At 42.7% G+C, this 17340-nt stretch overlaps 3 protein-coding genes across 9 annotated transcripts in view; 1 reads left to right on the top strand and 2 right to left on the bottom strand.

Moving 5' to 3' along the window:
- Positions 1-1937: 1937 nt before the first annotated feature.
- Positions 1938-5812, top strand: LOC143900262 (uncharacterized). The gene is made up of 8 exons (XM_077411398.1): positions 1938-2026; positions 2759-2936; positions 3037-3233; positions 3501-3693; positions 3836-3997; positions 4261-4426; positions 5098-5246; positions 5593-5812. Exons 2-8 carry the CDS (start codon positions 2824-2826, stop codon positions 5801-5803), a joined length of 1191 nt encoding a protein of 396 aa, XP_077267524.1. The 5' UTR covers positions 1938-2026; positions 2759-2823; the 3' UTR covers positions 5804-5812.
- A 1-nt stretch (position 5813) lies between these two features.
- LOC143900256 (sodium channel protein Nach) lies at positions 5814-9934 on the bottom strand. Its single transcript, XM_077411385.1, has 11 exons — positions 9443-9934; positions 9167-9354; positions 8663-8813; positions 8418-8563; positions 8053-8128; positions 7433-7696; positions 7197-7302; positions 6907-6963; positions 6685-6802; positions 6464-6570; positions 5814-6351 (listed from the first exon to the last, which is right to left on the bottom strand). The coding sequence occupies exons 2-11, from the start codon at positions 9316-9318 to the stop codon at positions 6026-6028; spliced, it is 1503 nt and encodes a 500-aa protein (XP_077267511.1). The 5' UTR covers positions 9319-9354; positions 9443-9934; the 3' UTR covers positions 5814-6025.
- A 613-nt stretch (positions 9935-10547) lies between these two features.
- Positions 10548-17340, bottom strand: part of Hnrnp-k (Heterogeneous nuclear ribonucleoprotein K) — an 85047-nt gene continuing 78254 nt past the window's right edge. For all 7 annotated transcript variants that reach the window (XM_077410465.1, XM_077410447.1, XM_077410484.1 and 4 more), the window contains 5 exons: positions 16985-17113; positions 16171-16681; positions 15779-15933; positions 15437-15606; positions 10548-13947 (listed from right to left, as the gene is read on the bottom strand). In XM_077410465.1, coding sequence (XP_077266591.1) covers positions 13920-13947; positions 15437-15606; positions 15779-15933; positions 16171-16681; positions 16985-17113 — 993 coding nt within the window. In that variant the 3' untranslated portion in view covers positions 10548-13919. The remainder of the gene's footprint in view (positions 13948-15436; positions 15607-15778; positions 15934-16170; positions 16682-16984; positions 17114-17340) is intronic.

The raw sequence follows: 17340 nt of genomic DNA on the forward strand, positions 1-17340 counted from the left end.
AAATTTCGAAGGAAACCACCACGAGGAGGAACAGAGTGACTCTGCCCGCCGCAGACTCAAACGTAAAGTTTTAATTAAATGCCTCGGTAATTAAAGCGCACGGACACGTGCATAGCCGGGAAGCAATCGCGTATTATTGCGTGTCATGTCTTGACATTTCGAAATTTTAGATTCCCGAGCCGTTTATCAACCGTGCGCTGCTTTGAGAGAGGCGACACCGTGAATTCCAACAATTCCGTCTGAAGTAACTCCAGCATCCGCTTATCCACTAACCGAATCTCTCTCGTGTGCTCTCGGATACCTACAAACGTTCTCCAACTTCCTCCTCTTTACATACTTTTTCGTTAAAAAGCGCAATAAAATCTTCTCTTCCAAAATCACCAATTCTTTTCTCGGAGGACATACGCTCATCTTTAATGAAAAGAATTTACTTACACATAATGACACCACCATGTCAAGTATATCATTTTGAAATAAATTCTAATAGATAAACAACGGTTGTTTATATCCTTGAACTATTGCGTCGTTGTTCTAGTAGAACGCACTTGTAGCGAGAATCTATACGTCTCCCACAGGGAGGCGATCAGCGATTTGTACGCGAAATGATCTTGTTTGTGCGCCGAAGAAAAACCGATTGATTCGTAATTGTTCCCTTGGTAAATGCGAGCCGATCGCGAATCGAGCGAATCGCACGGATCATTTGTTTCGCGAAACGAACCGATAATAAACGAATGTCATGCATCAAAGGAATATAACAAATTTAGCATTGTGTGCGCAAAAATACTTTGCGGCCTATTGCATTGCGCGTGAGAGGTATCCAACGTCACAAACTCGTTATAGATAAGTCCGTTATTTGTTTGATGACGCGTTGTTCAATGTTGTCGTTTCAAAAGGGCAGTAATGCAAATGAAAATTAATAACGTTATTTGCTGCCGCGGGCATAGCGATGGCGGATAAATTTTAGAGTCTGTTATATCCCAAATCTAACAGGTCGTCGTGCCTCGGCACGACGTTAAAATATTCGCAAAGCGTCATGAAGAACGAGTTCTAAATTTTTGACATCATTAATTTAATGTCGCAAGGGTGACCGAAAAGTGGTCGCGACCGTACGATCGATAACGCTATCGCGGTTTCCATGGATACATCAGTCACAAAACCGAACTGTCCGTCGTCCGATGCTTCTCTTCTCGTAATAACATATATATTTCGCCATCATCTCGCCAGTAATCGTAACGATAACGTCTTAATTGCGGAGATAAAAATGGCCCCAGCTCGTCGCTAAGGGCCCAAACCGAGCGAGCGAGTGCGAACGAACGTGAACAAACAGTTCGCTTTCAACGAGTGGCGAACTTATCCGTCGAAGCAAAAGTTATTCGTTCGCGTTTACTCGCGGTCTGCAGCTCGAGATAGACGCGCAATTTGAGATTCGTTGGGGAAATGTCCGTCCCGCGCGCAAGATATCAGCGAATGCTCAATCGATCGCAGCGGCCTGGCACAGCGATGCCGTATCATTCCACGTACGCACTATTTGCGTACCCATTATCGGGGTATTATCGGGAACAAGCCCCACCAGAATACGGGAAAACTCGTATCGCCGCGGAATTTCGATGATATTATATTTCAGTATAACGACCGCGTCGCGAATCCTTAAAGGATTCCCCGACGGATTTAGTCGAATCGCGCGCGATTAAAATTGAATTTTGGCTCGCCTGAAGACGAATCAGATCCGTCTGTTTACCGGTGCGATAGTTTTCCGTCGAAAAATTCATTATTGTTTGCCAGCTTCGTAAACGGGATTCCATCGCGGACGTTGACGCGGTCACTTAATGGAAGCTAACAATTTGCACGTCAAAGGCGTCTCTCGTTTGTCGTAACTCGCGAGAGTTATCGTTACTGTCGGGCGGCGAGATCGTCTGACATCAAGGCTGCGTTTTCGAGCCAATTTAGAGGTAGACCCGAATAGGTCAAACAGTGCAATCTCTCGATAAAGCCGAGCTGCACTATTCGCTGATTACTGGCGTTTAAGGTACAATCTGCATTAAGTAGCATACGGACAAGCGTCTCATAACCCGGGTTTCGAACAAATAAAAATGCCGTGTTTATAATTGACGTCGCGTAAAATATCAAATGGCAGGGATAAAGTAGTTTGCGAAACATTTAAAACACCTTTCGTGCGTTTAGAGGATACGTGACCTTTTATTCACGTTTTTCCCTGCAGTCACGTTTTTCCGCGGGGAACGAGCGTCGATAACACTTTGAGATGGAAATTGCATTTGCGGTGCGAATACCTCTCTCTCTCTCTCTCTCTCTCTCTCTCTCTCTCTCTCTCTCTCTCTCTCTCTCTCTCTCTCTCTCGTTGGAATTCGTTTAAAGAGTCCCATTTTCGGCAGCCACGCGATTCGTTCGCGTAAATTGGCGATTTAACGCGTTGCAATTGTTAACCGTGAATTTCTCCGCCAAGCGATTCGTGTATTTTATATCAGTTCCGAGCTTGCAAATTACTTTCAAAAATCACTCTCAGTAATCACTTCTGAGAAAAGTGCAGAGCAAAAGCACTGAGAAAGTACTTCGCGCTTTGCACCGACGGAAATATTAATCGGTAACTTTCGTCGAAATTTCTAATGACGGTGACTCTGAGCTGCCCTTCATAAATTCCCTTCATCGTGCTCCGATGTTCGTTAAGCTTCGATTCAACTATGACAACTTGTGAATGACTTGAAAAAATCTAGCCTAACGGTAATGCCACGCTTTTCGCCAGCTTGCAGAACTGAAGCGATATTCTCAAGAATAGAGTAGAGATCGCTCCCCCCCTCTAAAGAGGAAATGGGTCGAGATCTCTCGTCGCAAGTGCACCAACACGAAATGTATAGTGCGATGAGATCCGGCGTGTACTCGAATATCACCGAACTGTACAATATGATCGTGATGTGCAAACGGTGAGTGGCCCATGGTGAAAGTTATAAGCCCGCGACTGCTGTAAGCCCGCGATGTAAAGCGCTCTCAGAATATTCGAGACTGACGACGATTTAATTCCAGAACGAGATCCTCGAGATACCCCGACCGATACAATCACGGGCTGTGGACGATCGAGCCGAGTATGTGGAGCATTATCGGATATACCGTGGTCATTCCCGTAGTTTCCGCACTCGGAATAATCGGCAACTCCCTGATCCTCGCGGTCCACTTGAAATCGAAGACATACTTGAAATCGTCGACGTATACATATTTACTAGGTCGGTGGAGAGGCCGGAATCGGCTATGAATTAACATGCGGAATTCACCTGCATCTGCCGAAGATGATTTATTATTGTTATGCGCTCGCAGAGAGAATCCCGCGTAATCGCTCTTGATGACAATTATGCGAACCGAACTGGTCGCCAGCGAGGATTTACAGATAATCCGAATTGTCCAATACGCTTGAGAGCTTAAGATATATTCTAAGTAATATTAATTGTGCTAACATTAATTGCATCAAAAGTTCACGCATTATTTTTACCCAGTGCTCGCGAGTTCGGATCTGATTACCTGTGTCCTGCTCGTCTTCTCCAGTCTGGCCAGAGGCATTTTTCGTTGCTACAGAGGATGGCTGGAATTCGACGCGTTCGTTCACTTCCCGATCGGTTCAATTACCTCGAACATCACAGTCTGGGCCGCGCTAGGCGTGAGCATCGATAGACTGATAATAGTCTGTAGGTAAAGACACAGAAATTATAGATCACTCTGTTGGAGCCGCAGATAAAGACTTATAGAGATTTGAGCTGTATGCGATTTATCGACGAAAGAAGACGATATTCTTGACGGGCCGAAACAATTTAACGAAATCCGATTCCTACAGCATGTCGCGATGTAAAAAACCGAGATTCTGCAGGCAGTCGGTAGCACGCAGGCTGATGACCTTCGCCACCTGCTTCGCCATTTTGATCAATATACCATACTGCTTCATGTACACGTACAACGAGCGTGGCGATCTGGTGACGACCAACTTCTTTCACTCGCGGTAAGAAACGATGAGAATAAAGTAATAATAATAATCGCGAAAAGCAGGTGTGTCCGCTAGTGCCTGTACCCAATTTCTTAATTCCCACATTCAATTTATTCCTAAAATATTCTCAGCCACCCCTAACTCTCCGCGGAGTCTCGCATTAATATTCCCTCCCCCGTATTTCCCGAACAACGCTATTTCCGTTATTCTTCTCACAAATTCAATTTTTCCCGAAAGCCTGGACCAAACTCCAAATAACGTCGGGATGGTCTTTGCAGGGCGTACAATCTTCAGAATTGGCTTCAATTCATAATATTCGGCCTGATACCGGCCGCATTTCTGCTCATCGCGAACGCTATTATGTTGTACTCCGTGAGAAGGGCCCTCAAGCAGCGAGAGATGCTGCTGAAGCGCAGAAACATACGCGAAGGGAATCGCCTGCGGGTAACTATGTCAGTGTGATACCACGTTACGTGGCCAGTCCTGAAAAAGGCGAAACGTGCGAACCGCGTTCCGTACGTAGTTCCGACCTAAAAACACGCCTTCGGACAGGTCGGACAGCACATCCTCTCGATCGTGGACTATAGAACTCGTAATCAGTTCTGAACTCGCGCTACGCCACTTCAGAGGATTCTATCCTGCTCCTGAACCTTGAATGAGCGGGCTGTTGTACTCCAACACTTTAGAACGTCTCGGTACGCGATTTGCATGAAACTCATCCGAGAACCGAGTGGTATCCGGAAACAGAGTCTCGCGCGAGTCATTGTTGTCCCGCGTAATTGGAAAAGTTTTCCTCGAAAATCGATGATAACATCGCTGTCTTTGCGAGCGCAATTATTAAAACTTTGTCGTCGCTTGCTGCGTAGACAACCGCGCTTCTATTACCGCCTCGAATAGCGTATCCGAATGACTTTGATTCACTTATCGCGGTAGTGGATAGCTCGCGTTTTTCCTCCTCGAATTTTCCACCCCTGTTAATTATTATAATTGGAATTTTTATGTTTTCCTTCATTAATTAGAGTTAGCCCAGCGCTACGTGAAATATTTCCAAGCAATACGCGTAAAAAATGTCTCTCGCTTTGCCTCATTTTACCGCTTGATTTGCCATCTGTCAGGATCAAGCCCGGCTGACGATCATGCTGGTCGGCATCGTATTTCTGTTCCTCGTGGGCGAGCTGCCAACTCATTTGGCGTCGCGTCGCAGCGCCGTGTCTCTGCTTTACGGCGGTGATCCCTCCAAAGTTCACGAGGATTTCATGGAAAGGTGAGTGGTGAATGCGCTATGCAGGCGAGGTGACAATTGCGTTTCCGCGTGGAAAAAAAAACGCTTTTCTCGTGAAAAACATCGCTGTTAAAAGAGATACGTGGTTAGAAATATAATTTTTGTCATTAAAAGTAAAAAAAGAAAAATATGCGACATTCGAGCTTTCTACTTTTGAAGGCATTTTAAATGTAAATCGAGATTACGGCGGAATTATAGAAGATAGTGAGTTTCTTTCAAACGGAAGCCACTTCATATAATTAAATTCAATGCAAATTGGAATATATGTCAAGCCGTGCATTCTTACATTTTTCCAATAATTTATTCACTCCATTGTGTATTTTCGCAGCTTCCGTATGTGGGCGACTCTTCTCAACGCACTAGCGAGTTCGACGAATTTCATTCTCTATTGTATGCTGAGTCCGTGCTTTTTTGTACATTTGAAACGACTATTACTTCCGGAGCACATTTTGAAGAGAAAATACGCCAAGAGAGGACCGATCGCTTACTTTCACCAACAACCCGGAGGGAAAGCGAGATGTGAAATATTTGTATTATAGCATTATCCGTATTAAAGACACGATACAATAATCACGCAAAGTTACGAAAGTCAGTTATTCTTTACAGTAATAAATAATCGTAAACAGTTATTTTTTAATAATAAGTAATCGTAAACATTATTCACGAACGCGCATGTCTTTCATTTTTTAATTATTAGAAAGTCTTTCAGCAATCTTTATAGCTTCATCATAAATATCGACTCGATTAAAGTAGACCGTGCTTTAAAATTTAACGTGTTTAACGTGATACACATTGGCGAGATTCATCGTTTTACGATGGTGAAGAGGCGGTTGATACCATGTGACAAGAACAGGCTTGTCATCCGATTTCTGACGATCTCGCGGTTTCAGCTGCTGAACTTTCTCTCTAAAGTCTCTAACGGGGATCGACAGAAACACCTCCGACGCTGGCGGCAATTTTGTACGCGATTGTTCCAGGATTTTGCGGGGTTGTCTTCTACAGAGCTGTCTGGCCAGAAGATAAACCAGCTCTATTACACTCATCACGGAACCACCGAGGCAGAGACCGAAGATACCGCCAAAGGATGCTGAAACAATTCGCGCGACTTCGTTAGTTTAGAAGCTGATATCAAATTAAATCGCGATCGAGTTCGAATATAAGCAAATTCTCTCTCGCCGGTTAATCAGCGTCGAACCCACCGAGTAATGAATCCCAGCTAATGATGCTCTCCTTGCGGTACTCGACGTACGATATATCGCCGAAAAATACATATACGAAGGACACATTGTTTATATCGAAGCCGTGTCTGCAAAAGTATAATGAGACGCACTTATTGCGCGTTCGTGAAAATAATATATGAGCAGTCGTACGTCACGAGGAAAAAGCTAACATTTTTTTCAATAAAGACGAGTAGACTCACGTTAGATCAGAGTCGAATCCCACGTCTTCCATTTTAATATCTTCCGGATTGATCTGATACATCATATCGGTGCACTGAGGCAGGCAATTCTTCCTACAAGTTCTCATCTTCGGGTGACCTGGTATTAATTCTGAATTTTAGAAAATCGCACTGTGTACATACAACCAGATAAGCGATATATCTGATAAAGTATGATTAATATGTATAAAATCGTTTTCTTACTTCGGATCCTCAAAAGGCAATTTATGTCAGACAAGTAACATGTCCTTTTCCCCTTATCTGTCGGCACATTGAAGATCATAGCGTTATGTATCTCATATTTAATTGTATTTTACTTTATTGTAGTATTATTATATCATATTAATTGCATCACCAATTATAGTATTAATGCATTTCCAAAATATCCCTCAGATGTAAAGTTATAAAATTAAAATTGAAGAATACAGCACCTGTGTATGTTACGGTTCAAAGGTTTGTTTAACTAAATAATTTATAATCTTGTGCACACTCACGCGCCTCCGGGTAATAAAACGGCAAGCAGCCGCACAGATGATGTATTTGGTCGGCTTTACACTCCGATAGGCACGATTGATAACTGTAGCGAACCTCGCCCGATTTCTGCAGGTGTATTCATTACGATTACGTGAAATATGGAATTTCGCGAAAGAAATCGCGCGAGCGTTTGCAAATGTTCTCCCGCTAAAACAACGCCGAAACCAAAGCCGCACAGGGCGGCACGTAGTTTTACCTCGTTGTCGAAGTAGCACATACGTTTCTCTAGGGGGATGTTCCGCAAACTTTCCATGCTTCTAATGGACGTGCCGGTAACGGATACCGCCAGGACGTGACCGGGTGGCACGGACGCGACGTGTGCACCGATATCAGGAAAATCGATCGGGTCGTGTATCATTACGGAGGCCCCTACGTAAGGGCGCGAAGTAGCCTTGTACATATTGGGCTCGATGTTCAGGGCGACCGCGAGTCCCACGTCGCGGCCGCTCCCGGGCGCGTTCTGCATGCAAAGAGAATTAAGATTCACCCGTGTGCCCAATCCCAGAACACAGTCGAAATTAACCCTTCGTAGTCACACTTCTCTAGAATTCTAGTCATACTAAGTCATATTGACCCAGTCTCGATTTTGAATGGTTGCCATTTTAATGGTATCGGTCCGATCGGATTCAAATAATTCTGGAACATACCTTGAACATTCTAGAATATAAAACAACTGCGGTTTTGTGAGAAATCAAATTGCAACATGTTGAAAAAAAATCGTGAACGAATACATGATTGTCTCTACCTAATGAGCGCGGGTCAAATTGACCCAGTGTGACTACGAAGGGTTAAGGCAAGAACATCGGACGTTATTACCAGAATTTTGCGCACACCCGGCAGATCGTCAGAGGTGACGTGGAAGTCGGTGGAATTGGAGCGCGTGTCGTTGGACCTGGCAGGATATTTACGAAAGCGTAAAATAACGCGTCTAATTGTCGAACGAGAGCCCTGCATCGGGTTAGTGCCGAAGATTCGTCGTTTTTTTTTTTCTATTATGCTTTGTATGAAATAAAGTTCAAATAAGTAGAGAGTTTTCTGAAGATAGAAACTAGAAACGAAGAACTGTTCTTCTGGATGAAACTGAGATAAAACGATGATCGTGTTGAAACTTGTCTGCAACTTTATCAAGCATGACGAACCTTTTGCACCAACTTGGCATAATATATATCCGTGGGAATTACGTTTGTTTGACATTTAGGTCGTAGTGAGAATTGAAAGCGCAACAGAAACCCTCCTTGGACTTGACCGTTTTGAAGATCTTGTCGCAATCGTGAATCTTACCGATCCAGGCACATCTCAAAAGCAACGCGCTGCAAGGCTGCATCAACTGCGAGCAACATGATCAATTAAGGGTTCTCGAATTGTTTTTCGTCGTCTGAATAAAATTTCCCGTCGAAACACAGATTAATCATTAATCATTTTTTACCTTCTCCATGAGCGCTTCGACCGTCAAATCGAAATTATCGAGGAGCTGTCTCGCGGTCACGTTGTCCATCGAAATTTTATCGGGTCGTATCAGCTTCGTTAGAGATGAAAAAAATTTGTCGCTGTCCTCTGCGGTGAATCCGTTCGAGTATCTATCGAATCGCGCAGAATCGGGACGTAATATCGGGCATGGAGATTCAACTTCGCCGACCCGAAATTAATCAAACTGATTTTCGCACATAGATCGACACTGATTAGACGGGTGCGGAAAATTTGTCGTATTTTATCAAATATGATTGAAAGCAAAACTTTTAGCAAAAAGTAGATGAAATAAAATTTCCGTGTTTCAATATACTTTCCTTTCATTTAGACGGAAATTTTTAATTACCTTTTTTCCCCCAAGAAATTTAGATTTTCCAATTTTATTTAGCACAAGATTTCATAGAAACCCAACAAACCCTTCGCACCCCAACTCAACGTATTAATAGACTTATTAATGCCTTACAAATACTCGGCAATATCGTTGGCGTGTGGACGGTAAACCTTATTATTGTTGCATATAGTGACGGCCGGAAAAGACACGTCCCATATCGAATTCGACGTGTAAATGGTCGTCACTATGGGATTGTTCGAATAATTTGCCCACAAGCGCAGCATCAGTATAACGCAGAACACGATTGACGATTTGCAAATCTGTCGAATATAAAAAATAAATTGCATTTCCTGGATAGATATTACTGACCTCGTTTCTTGGGCTCTTGTGAATCACGGAGATCCTCACCACGAACCAAAAAACATTTTCGATTATCGACGATCCGTTTAAAGTTATGTAGCGAAAACCGTGCAGACTTGTATTCTCGTAAAAGACGTGAAACCACCTCAGGTATTTTTTCACCCCGTACGCCAGGCATTTGCGATATCCTAACACGATATAGGCAGGATATTGACTTGTTTACACGCAGAAGAGATAAATAATTACCATATCGGTACTGACAGATATTAATAAGCATGGAAATTAATAAATTTAAATAATTAATGTCTCACTATGTTTTAAATTGTCGAATTTGGATGTCTTCATGTTTCCCGAAGCTACCGCGTTAATGCCTTATGAAAAACAAACTGGCACATGCCAGAGGGACCGAATGACTTAGATATATTGTCGGACGCGTACTGTAATTTCTTCGACCGGCGGCTACTCTTCATTTCCGGCTCGATGGCTGCGTGTCATTCAATTTTCTACCAATATACCTAAGTAAATTCGATGGAATAGCATTAAGGTCCCAGTAATAGCTCATACCTGAATGTCCACTCTATTTTGATTGTCCACTCGCGAAAGTCGCAAATTATTTACTCGAGTATCGCTAGGCGCTCTATAATTTAGGATTCGTTACATTCGACTAGTTTTCTTTTCTGGTAAGTAATTGGAAAACAATTACCCTCTATATAAAAGTGCGACAAGTGTGTGACGAGAACTCGCTCTATAATCAAGAGTCTAAACATACCTATACAAGTCCAAAGCATTTTATACATTTATCGTGATTCCAATAAGAAATCGACTAATTTTCTGCTAAGTAATTGGACCATGTACGGCTATCACTCTTTTTGAAAACGTGTCATGTTTAATGACTTAATGAGTTTCGAACATTTAAATATCTAGATACCTATACAAGTTCCACGCGCAAACCATTTTATCATACCTTTTAATTTCAACTTTAATTATAATAAGTTCTTTTTATTTGCAAAAAACTTTAAAACTTAAGTTTTTTTTCGAAGAATTATTAATTATTCACACTGATTAAATCGTAATATCGCAAGAAGTAGCGGCAGATTTAATCCGCCCGATTTGACGGCTGACTTGACGGGATAAAAATGTCCAACGCGGCGGCTTCTCCTTTGTACTAACTTTTATTTGACAAATAAAAAGTATTCGTTACAAATAATTGTAAACTGTTTACCTTATACAGTACACGTAATCGTGATACGTACGAGTGTATAGCGCTCTCTCTCTCTCTCTCTCTTCCACTTTTGTGATCATGCATCTCTTTCAATCCTCTCGTAATACCAAAAGTCCAGTTGTAACAAACCGGTTTATATATATCTGGCGTCGATATTTTCCCCATGCACACACGCACTCGGACAAGCACACGCGTCTATACACGCATCCTCACGCACTGTCACTCATTCGCGCGTGCTCATGTGCCTCGTCGTAGTGAAATGGGTTACAGTTAACAAGTGTATGTACGTGTGTGTGTGTGTGTGTGTTTGTGTGTTAGACGAAAAATGCATAACACGCGGACGAAGCTGCGCGCGGTATAGTTTTGATTCATTTGCGGTCTCATTCGCACGCCTGTTCAAACGAGAGAAACCGCGATCCCTTTTGCGCCTTTGCCACGCGGACCTCGGCGGGCCGAGACGATTCCCGCGGAACTGTTCCAAACTGTTCACATAGATCGGCAGTCGTGACATTTCCTCCGACGTTGAAATAATATTACTCGATCTCTAGCTTCAAGAAATAATCGAAAAAATTAATATACAAAACACGTATCTGGCGTAACGTGAGCGTCACGCGAGGACATTTTTTCTCGGCGCTGTGTTACTCTCTCGAATTTGAACAATGATATACGATGGTAACAGAACCGAAAAACAATTTACAAAAGGAAAAGAAGAAAAAAAGAATTAGGGGAATCTCGTCACAGACAATCGCGCTCGTTCCTCTGTGAACAGTCGGCCGGAATCTTGTTGCGAGAATAACGGGAGATCGCTAACTCTCTGTAAAGTCCATCGCACACGCAAATTTACATACGGATCGTGATTTCACTTGACATTTCATGCCGAGCGTATCATTGCTCGAGCCCTTTGTGTACATATGCAAATCCGCGCGCGGCGACACCGAAAGTGTAACAGACTGCGAATGCGTCACCTATACTGCCTACTGGTCGGTACGCTGTATAATGGACACCGGTCCATGGTCAAGATGCTTAAAAATGCCCTTTGTAGGCACCCTGATAGGGGTGACGTCTACTGACCAGACTAAATGTACTTTCCAGGGGGCTGGAGGAGAGAGAGAAAGAGGAAAGGATATTACGAGTTAACTCGGGGCTGACCATCGGTACGCGGGACAAGTGGAAACGGCGATTAGAATATATTATTACATTGACCATACTTCTTCCTTTGTGTTTTTTCATATCCGTCAAAAAGGTTGTACTCTGGCTTTAATGTAGCCCGGCATACATCATGACAATATTCAACCCTCCAACGGGTTCAAAAGCGACATTACTTAGCCATGTCCGGGCGTACTCGCTCGAGTATTAAATCCGACTGTCCGGGGCGGAGCTTTCGCGATTACGATCGCTCGAATGACTTTTGATGGCTAAATAATGCTTTCTTTCAGTACAATCGTTTTTAATTGCACTTGGAAAATCATCAACACGGCCGCTATTTGTCAAAAAGATACATCCGTTCGAGCAGTCATGTTTCAAGGTGGTGGCTATATAGTAGAGGTACATATTTACAGAGATCATGTTGTATGCCGAATCCGGCCGTTATCTTTATAATATTCGCGATCGCACCCCTTCGTATCGGGATTTCAGCGTAAGGATTTTGCACATCGACGAGGGTGATTGTAACGGACAATCTGCTGAAATATATATATAGAAGTGGCAACAGCGTCACAGTTTTAAGACCAATCTACGTTGATTCACACGAATTCGCACGTTTCTCGCAAGATCCTGTACAATATAATATAAAAAAATAACTGCACGGCGAATGGAAAAAAAAAGAACTGGAAAATATGTTTCATTCACACTCGTCAAAGAACACATGGAACAGTAATGGTTCACCAAAATATTACATCACTACTATGACGGATTTCGTAGCAGATTTCAGTTTCGTCTTTATCATTTCTAAACCCAATCGCGTTCGGTAACGGTTCGCTCTTCGCCGATGGTGCCCCCTTAAACTTATGTCTCTTCATTAAGCCTAAATATTTCTATCCATTATAGCGCTAAGAATGCTTACGCGTCTGCTAGGGGATAAAGGGTGTGATTAATACAGATTTAGGGTAGGATATAGTAACGCAAAAGTACTCTTATCAATAATTATATAGTAATAATAATTAATGATAACTACAATAATAATGCAACAGCAGAAACGCATATATATGCGGCAATTAAGGAAGGGAAAGAGTCATTAGTGGGTCTTATGTACAGTTTGTTTTTGCGAATACACTTTGTCAGTTCTTTTCCTGCGTTTACCTAGTAAAATCTATCTTTCTCTCTCTCTCGCTCGACCTCTCCGTTCCTTCGACACTGTTGCCCTCGCATTCATTCTATGCGCATTTATTCTTATTTCCATAGTATTAGAATTTGTAAAGAATTCATCAAAAAGCTGGAAAAAAACGCAATGGGAAAAGTGTGCGTTGTCAAGTCTCGATGTTCAAGAGAGTCACGTCTAACGGTTTCAAATTGGCTGTCTCGCGCCAGCGTCTCGATTGTTCGTTGGTACAATCTGTATAATTCGAAATTAAAATACATTGATTTTTCGTCGGGCGAAAGAGAAAAGAATAACCAAAAAAAAAAGAAAAAAAAAGAAAAAGAAGAAGATACACGATGGTTGCCTGCGAAATAGCGCGCACTTGACGGTACAAAAAAAATGGATCATTCTTTGGATTTCCATTAAAATATGTTTTCTTGGGAATGCTAACATCGGGGAACATGGTGCGGTTGCTCGCCAGTTTGAAACCCCCCCCCCCTGTCACATCGACAGTATGTGTGTCTCGCCGACACGATACAAATAAGAGAATTCTATACTAAAGAAAGGCCGACATCGAAAACGTTAACGGTACTCGATTTGTGAATCGATTTACTCTGCAGGCTGCAATGGGCGACTACCATCCTTGAAAAGGATTGCCACGTCAAAGGTCACGTTAGCATCGACCACAAGCGTTTATCTTCCTGGGAGAGGGTAATTCGCGGGTAGTGTGTATATATATATATATATATATATATATATATATATATATATATAAGTGTGTGTGTGTTTATGTAGTGTAATTTATATGGATTATCTCCCTATGCGCAACACTTTGCCGGAAGTATCCCAGTTTCTTGCGCGCGTTTCTGCAGGTGCATGTCAAATGTACTTGTTTCAGGTTCCACTTTCAGCATTTGTATGTGTTTGCCCAAGAAATATTTCTAAAAAAAAAGTTATAAAAGCGCATCTTTGGCTCCCCTCTTCCCCAAATGCATCCCTCACCACGCTTAGTAATGATCTGCATTCTCGTGTACGCTGGAACAGAAAGATTAACGGAGTTTTCGTTCAGTCGAAGGCCAATAACAATTAGAATTGAGGAAAACAGCCAAGAAAGATGAAAGTTAAGACAATAATGACATGAATGAAGTTAAAACAATAATAGCATATTTTCTTACATTTTAATTTCTCTCCTAACGAGAATTTTTCTCCTTTCGTTAAACTATTTTGTAAAAATGATTTATAGGGAACAAAACGCAGAATGACAAGAATCCAAGCATCTCATGTTACGTAAATAAGATTAAATAATCGTCGATATAAAAAGCCTTAATTTATATGGTACTTGAACGACACTATAAACATATTTGGAATAAATCGCAATGACAATAGCGCACAAAGCCTTAATTGTATTAGTATGCATCAAAAATGAAATCGGGTTACAAGGAGTTATCAGGAATCCAAGATGGCTCGAATATGAATAAATGCTACAACCGTTATCTGGCTGCAATTACTTGATGATTACAATCACATTGTTGAAGAAAGTGTTACTGTTTATTAGCGCGAAATTACGGCGCGTCGATGAGCAAACGGAGCGCAGCGGGAATGGTGTTAGTTCCGAAAGCAGGTCTCTCAGGCAGAGGCGAAGTTCTTGAACGCCTTTGTAGGATGATTAGTGATTCCTTGTTACATCGAAAGTAGAACAACAAAATCACTAGTCTTCCATACAACGGGGCTCCATTCCTCACGCTGGGCTAAAGATTCCTTCAGCGCGTCGTCCTCCTTCCATCCATATCTCTCTTTCCGACTCCTTCACCTTTGCGAATATTATAGTTCGCCTCGATCGTTTGGTTAGTCGGATTGTGTTAGTTCCTAGAGATGTGATGAGCTCTTATCCGATGCGATGGCAGCCGGTTATAAAGTGGATGAAGTACGAGAAATTATTATCGCGCATGACAACGACGAAGGAGCGTACTCCAATGTATGATTAGACACAGCAGCATATAAAATCGAAGAGTCTGAATATGTGTGTCTCATATATCAATCATAGAACAATAACGCATTATAAACCGGTTTTATCTTGCATTCACAAACATGTTTATAAAGTTAATTATACCTTTTGAGATTTAAGGTAGAATTAGAGATATATATGGATTATCTAATTCTTTTCCTTCTTCGATTTTATTCTAACAATTATTTTTTTCATATCGTCAAGATATTTATGCAAAGCTTCGCAAAATCATAAAGTGGCGGCACATGATATGATAATAATATGAATATTACAATGTCATAAAAGCATTATATCGCACAATTTTTATCGCGTTGTTACGAGATGTATATATTTAAACATCAAGGCTTCGTGATATATTCTTCTATCTTTATTTAATGACGCTTTTAACAATAAATATGCTCGATTCCAAGTTTTGTCTATATAATATAAAGGCAGTATTTACAGTGTTAACATGAAATAAAAAGCAGGTTCTTACGTTAATGTTAAGTACATGATAGGAATATCTGTCATAGCAATTACCTCTGCTGCAGCAGGTACTGGGCCATTTGTATCTGACTGGGAATCCCAGTGATGGTGATGATGCGATCGTTACTACCGGGCAGTGGCTCGTCTATAGTTATTCCAGCACCACTGTCGGATCTGATTTTTCTGATTCTCGCACCACCTTTACCAATTATAGCTCCGGCCAACTGCAAACAAAGATAAGATTTCAACATCTAAACTAAGATCAAATATACTTCAATCAAACAAAGCGACATCATTAAACATAACGGATATTTATCCATAACAAATTAATGCAACAAATATTTAAGTTTTCACCAAGTATAAAACAAACACGTAGTAAGCTCATAGTCAACTTACATCTTTAGGAATGGTGACTTGTGTACTGGTCTTGTTTCCACTCATGTTGCCCTGGTTGCCTTGGTTGTTTCCACCCATGGGTGGGCCACCCATTCCCGTGTTACCGCCGCCACCTAAGCCATTGGGCGCGGATCCTTGCATTCCCCATCCATCACCTGTGACAAAAGAAACATTAACGACTCGTATTTCACGGATATAAACACAAACTCCGAATATTTCGACGACGTACAAAGATTTAACGGAATAATGCTTGTATTTCATCCTAATTTTCATCACAGAACTTTAATATCTCTACCGCGAGGCTCAAGGATGTTCAGGTTTTCCGATTGAAAGACTAGATCGAGATGTCCCTTTGATCATCGCTTAAGTGGATCATCAAGATTCCTTCTTACCGTTGTAATTTCCGCCGCCGTAGGGTGGCGGACCGCCTCGGTTTCCGCTGCCGCCGTATCCGCCGCTGCCACGACCGCCGTCGTAGCCGCCTCCACCACCCCCACCACCACCACCGCCGCCGCCGCCGCCGCTGCCGCTCACGCGCGAGTTACCGCCGTATCCGCGATCTGGTGGTCCGCCGGACATTCCGCCGCCGCCGCCACCGCCTCCACCACTGCCACTGCCGCCGCGTGGGCCGCCTCGTGGTGGCGGAAAACCACGGTTCATGTCACCAGGACCGCCGCCGCGGTTGTCGCGTCTCGGCGGCATTCCGCCGCCGCCGCCACCACCACCACCACCACCACCACCCCCGGCACCGCCGCCGCCACCGCCACGGCCACCACCGGGTCCGCCGAATCCACCGACCTTGCCTTGACCACCATCGGCGCTACCATAACCGCCGTAATCGTCGGCGTAAAAGTCATCGAAGTTATGCGGGTCATAAGGATTGTTCACACCCTTCAGCGGTGACTGAAAAATAGAAACTTGACGTTACACTTCTCTTCCTCGAAGATTAATCTCCTATGTTACATATGTAGAACGAGCTTATTTAATCCATTCAAAAAAAAAAAGAAACTATTGATGTATCGTTATCCACAAAAAAAAAACGGCAGTAATATATTCAAACGCTGGACTTGAACGCCACAGAAGAATACGAAACAAATCAACTTTTTTGTCCAACAAAGGATCGACATTTGCCCGCACGTGCGAAATGTAACGGCGTATAAGCTATTAAAGATTTATGAGAGTCATGATCTCGTGGTATATACTCACAGTCTTAATGGTGGCGATCAGTTCGCGTATGCATTCGATGCACGTCGTGGGTTTCCCGCAGATGCTGATGAGACGATCCGTGCTGCGGGGGCAGGTGTTCGAATAGATCTTGATCCTGGCTCCGGTTTTCTGAAACGCAAAAGATATTCAGGCGTGTTAGACGACAGTTACACGGGCTCAGGGATCGGGATAGAGTTCAGGAAACTTTCCGCGTACGGATTTGCATTGAAAAAAGGACACGTGCGCAACGACGATCTACCGTTACCGGCGACAAGTTGATGACGTCGGCTAAAATAACAATTCTCTTCAACATTTCTCAACTCGGAATGCGTGGTTCCGCAAATAAAAATTTGCCA

This window comes from Temnothorax americanus, unplaced genomic scaffold (assembly GCF_048541705.1).
Source record: "Temnothorax americanus isolate GAGA-0224 unplaced genomic scaffold, ASM4854170v1 Scaffold10, whole genome shotgun sequence".
Classification (NCBI taxonomy): domain Eukaryota; kingdom Metazoa; phylum Arthropoda; class Insecta; order Hymenoptera; family Formicidae; genus Temnothorax; species Temnothorax americanus.

Excerpts from the sequence above, each read along its gene's own strand:
- LOC143900262 (XM_077411398.1), top strand. The coding sequence starts at position 2,824 with ATGGGTCGAGATCTCTCGTCGCAAGTGCACCAACACGAAATGTATAGT. Across the intron at positions 2,937-3,036 it reads ATGATCGTGATGTGCAAACG|AACGAGATCCTCGAGATACC; the intron begins GTGAGTGGCCCA and ends ATTTAATTCCAG. Across the intron at positions 3,234-3,500 it reads GACGTATACATATTTACTAG|TGCTCGCGAGTTCGGATCTG; the intron begins GTCGGTGGAGAG and ends ATTTTTACCCAG.
- LOC143900256 (XM_077411385.1), bottom strand. The coding sequence starts at position 9,318 with ATGCTGCGCTTGTGGGCAAATTATTCGAACAATCCCATAGTGACGACC. Across the intron at positions 8,129-8,417 it reads GACCTAAATGTCAAACAAAC|GTCCAACGACACGCGCTCCA; the intron begins GTAATTCCCACG and ends ATATCCTGCCAG. Across the intron at positions 7,697-8,052 it reads CGGGTGTGCGCAAAATTCTG|AACGCGCCCGGGAGCGGCCG; the intron begins GTAATAACGTCC and ends CTTTGCATGCAG.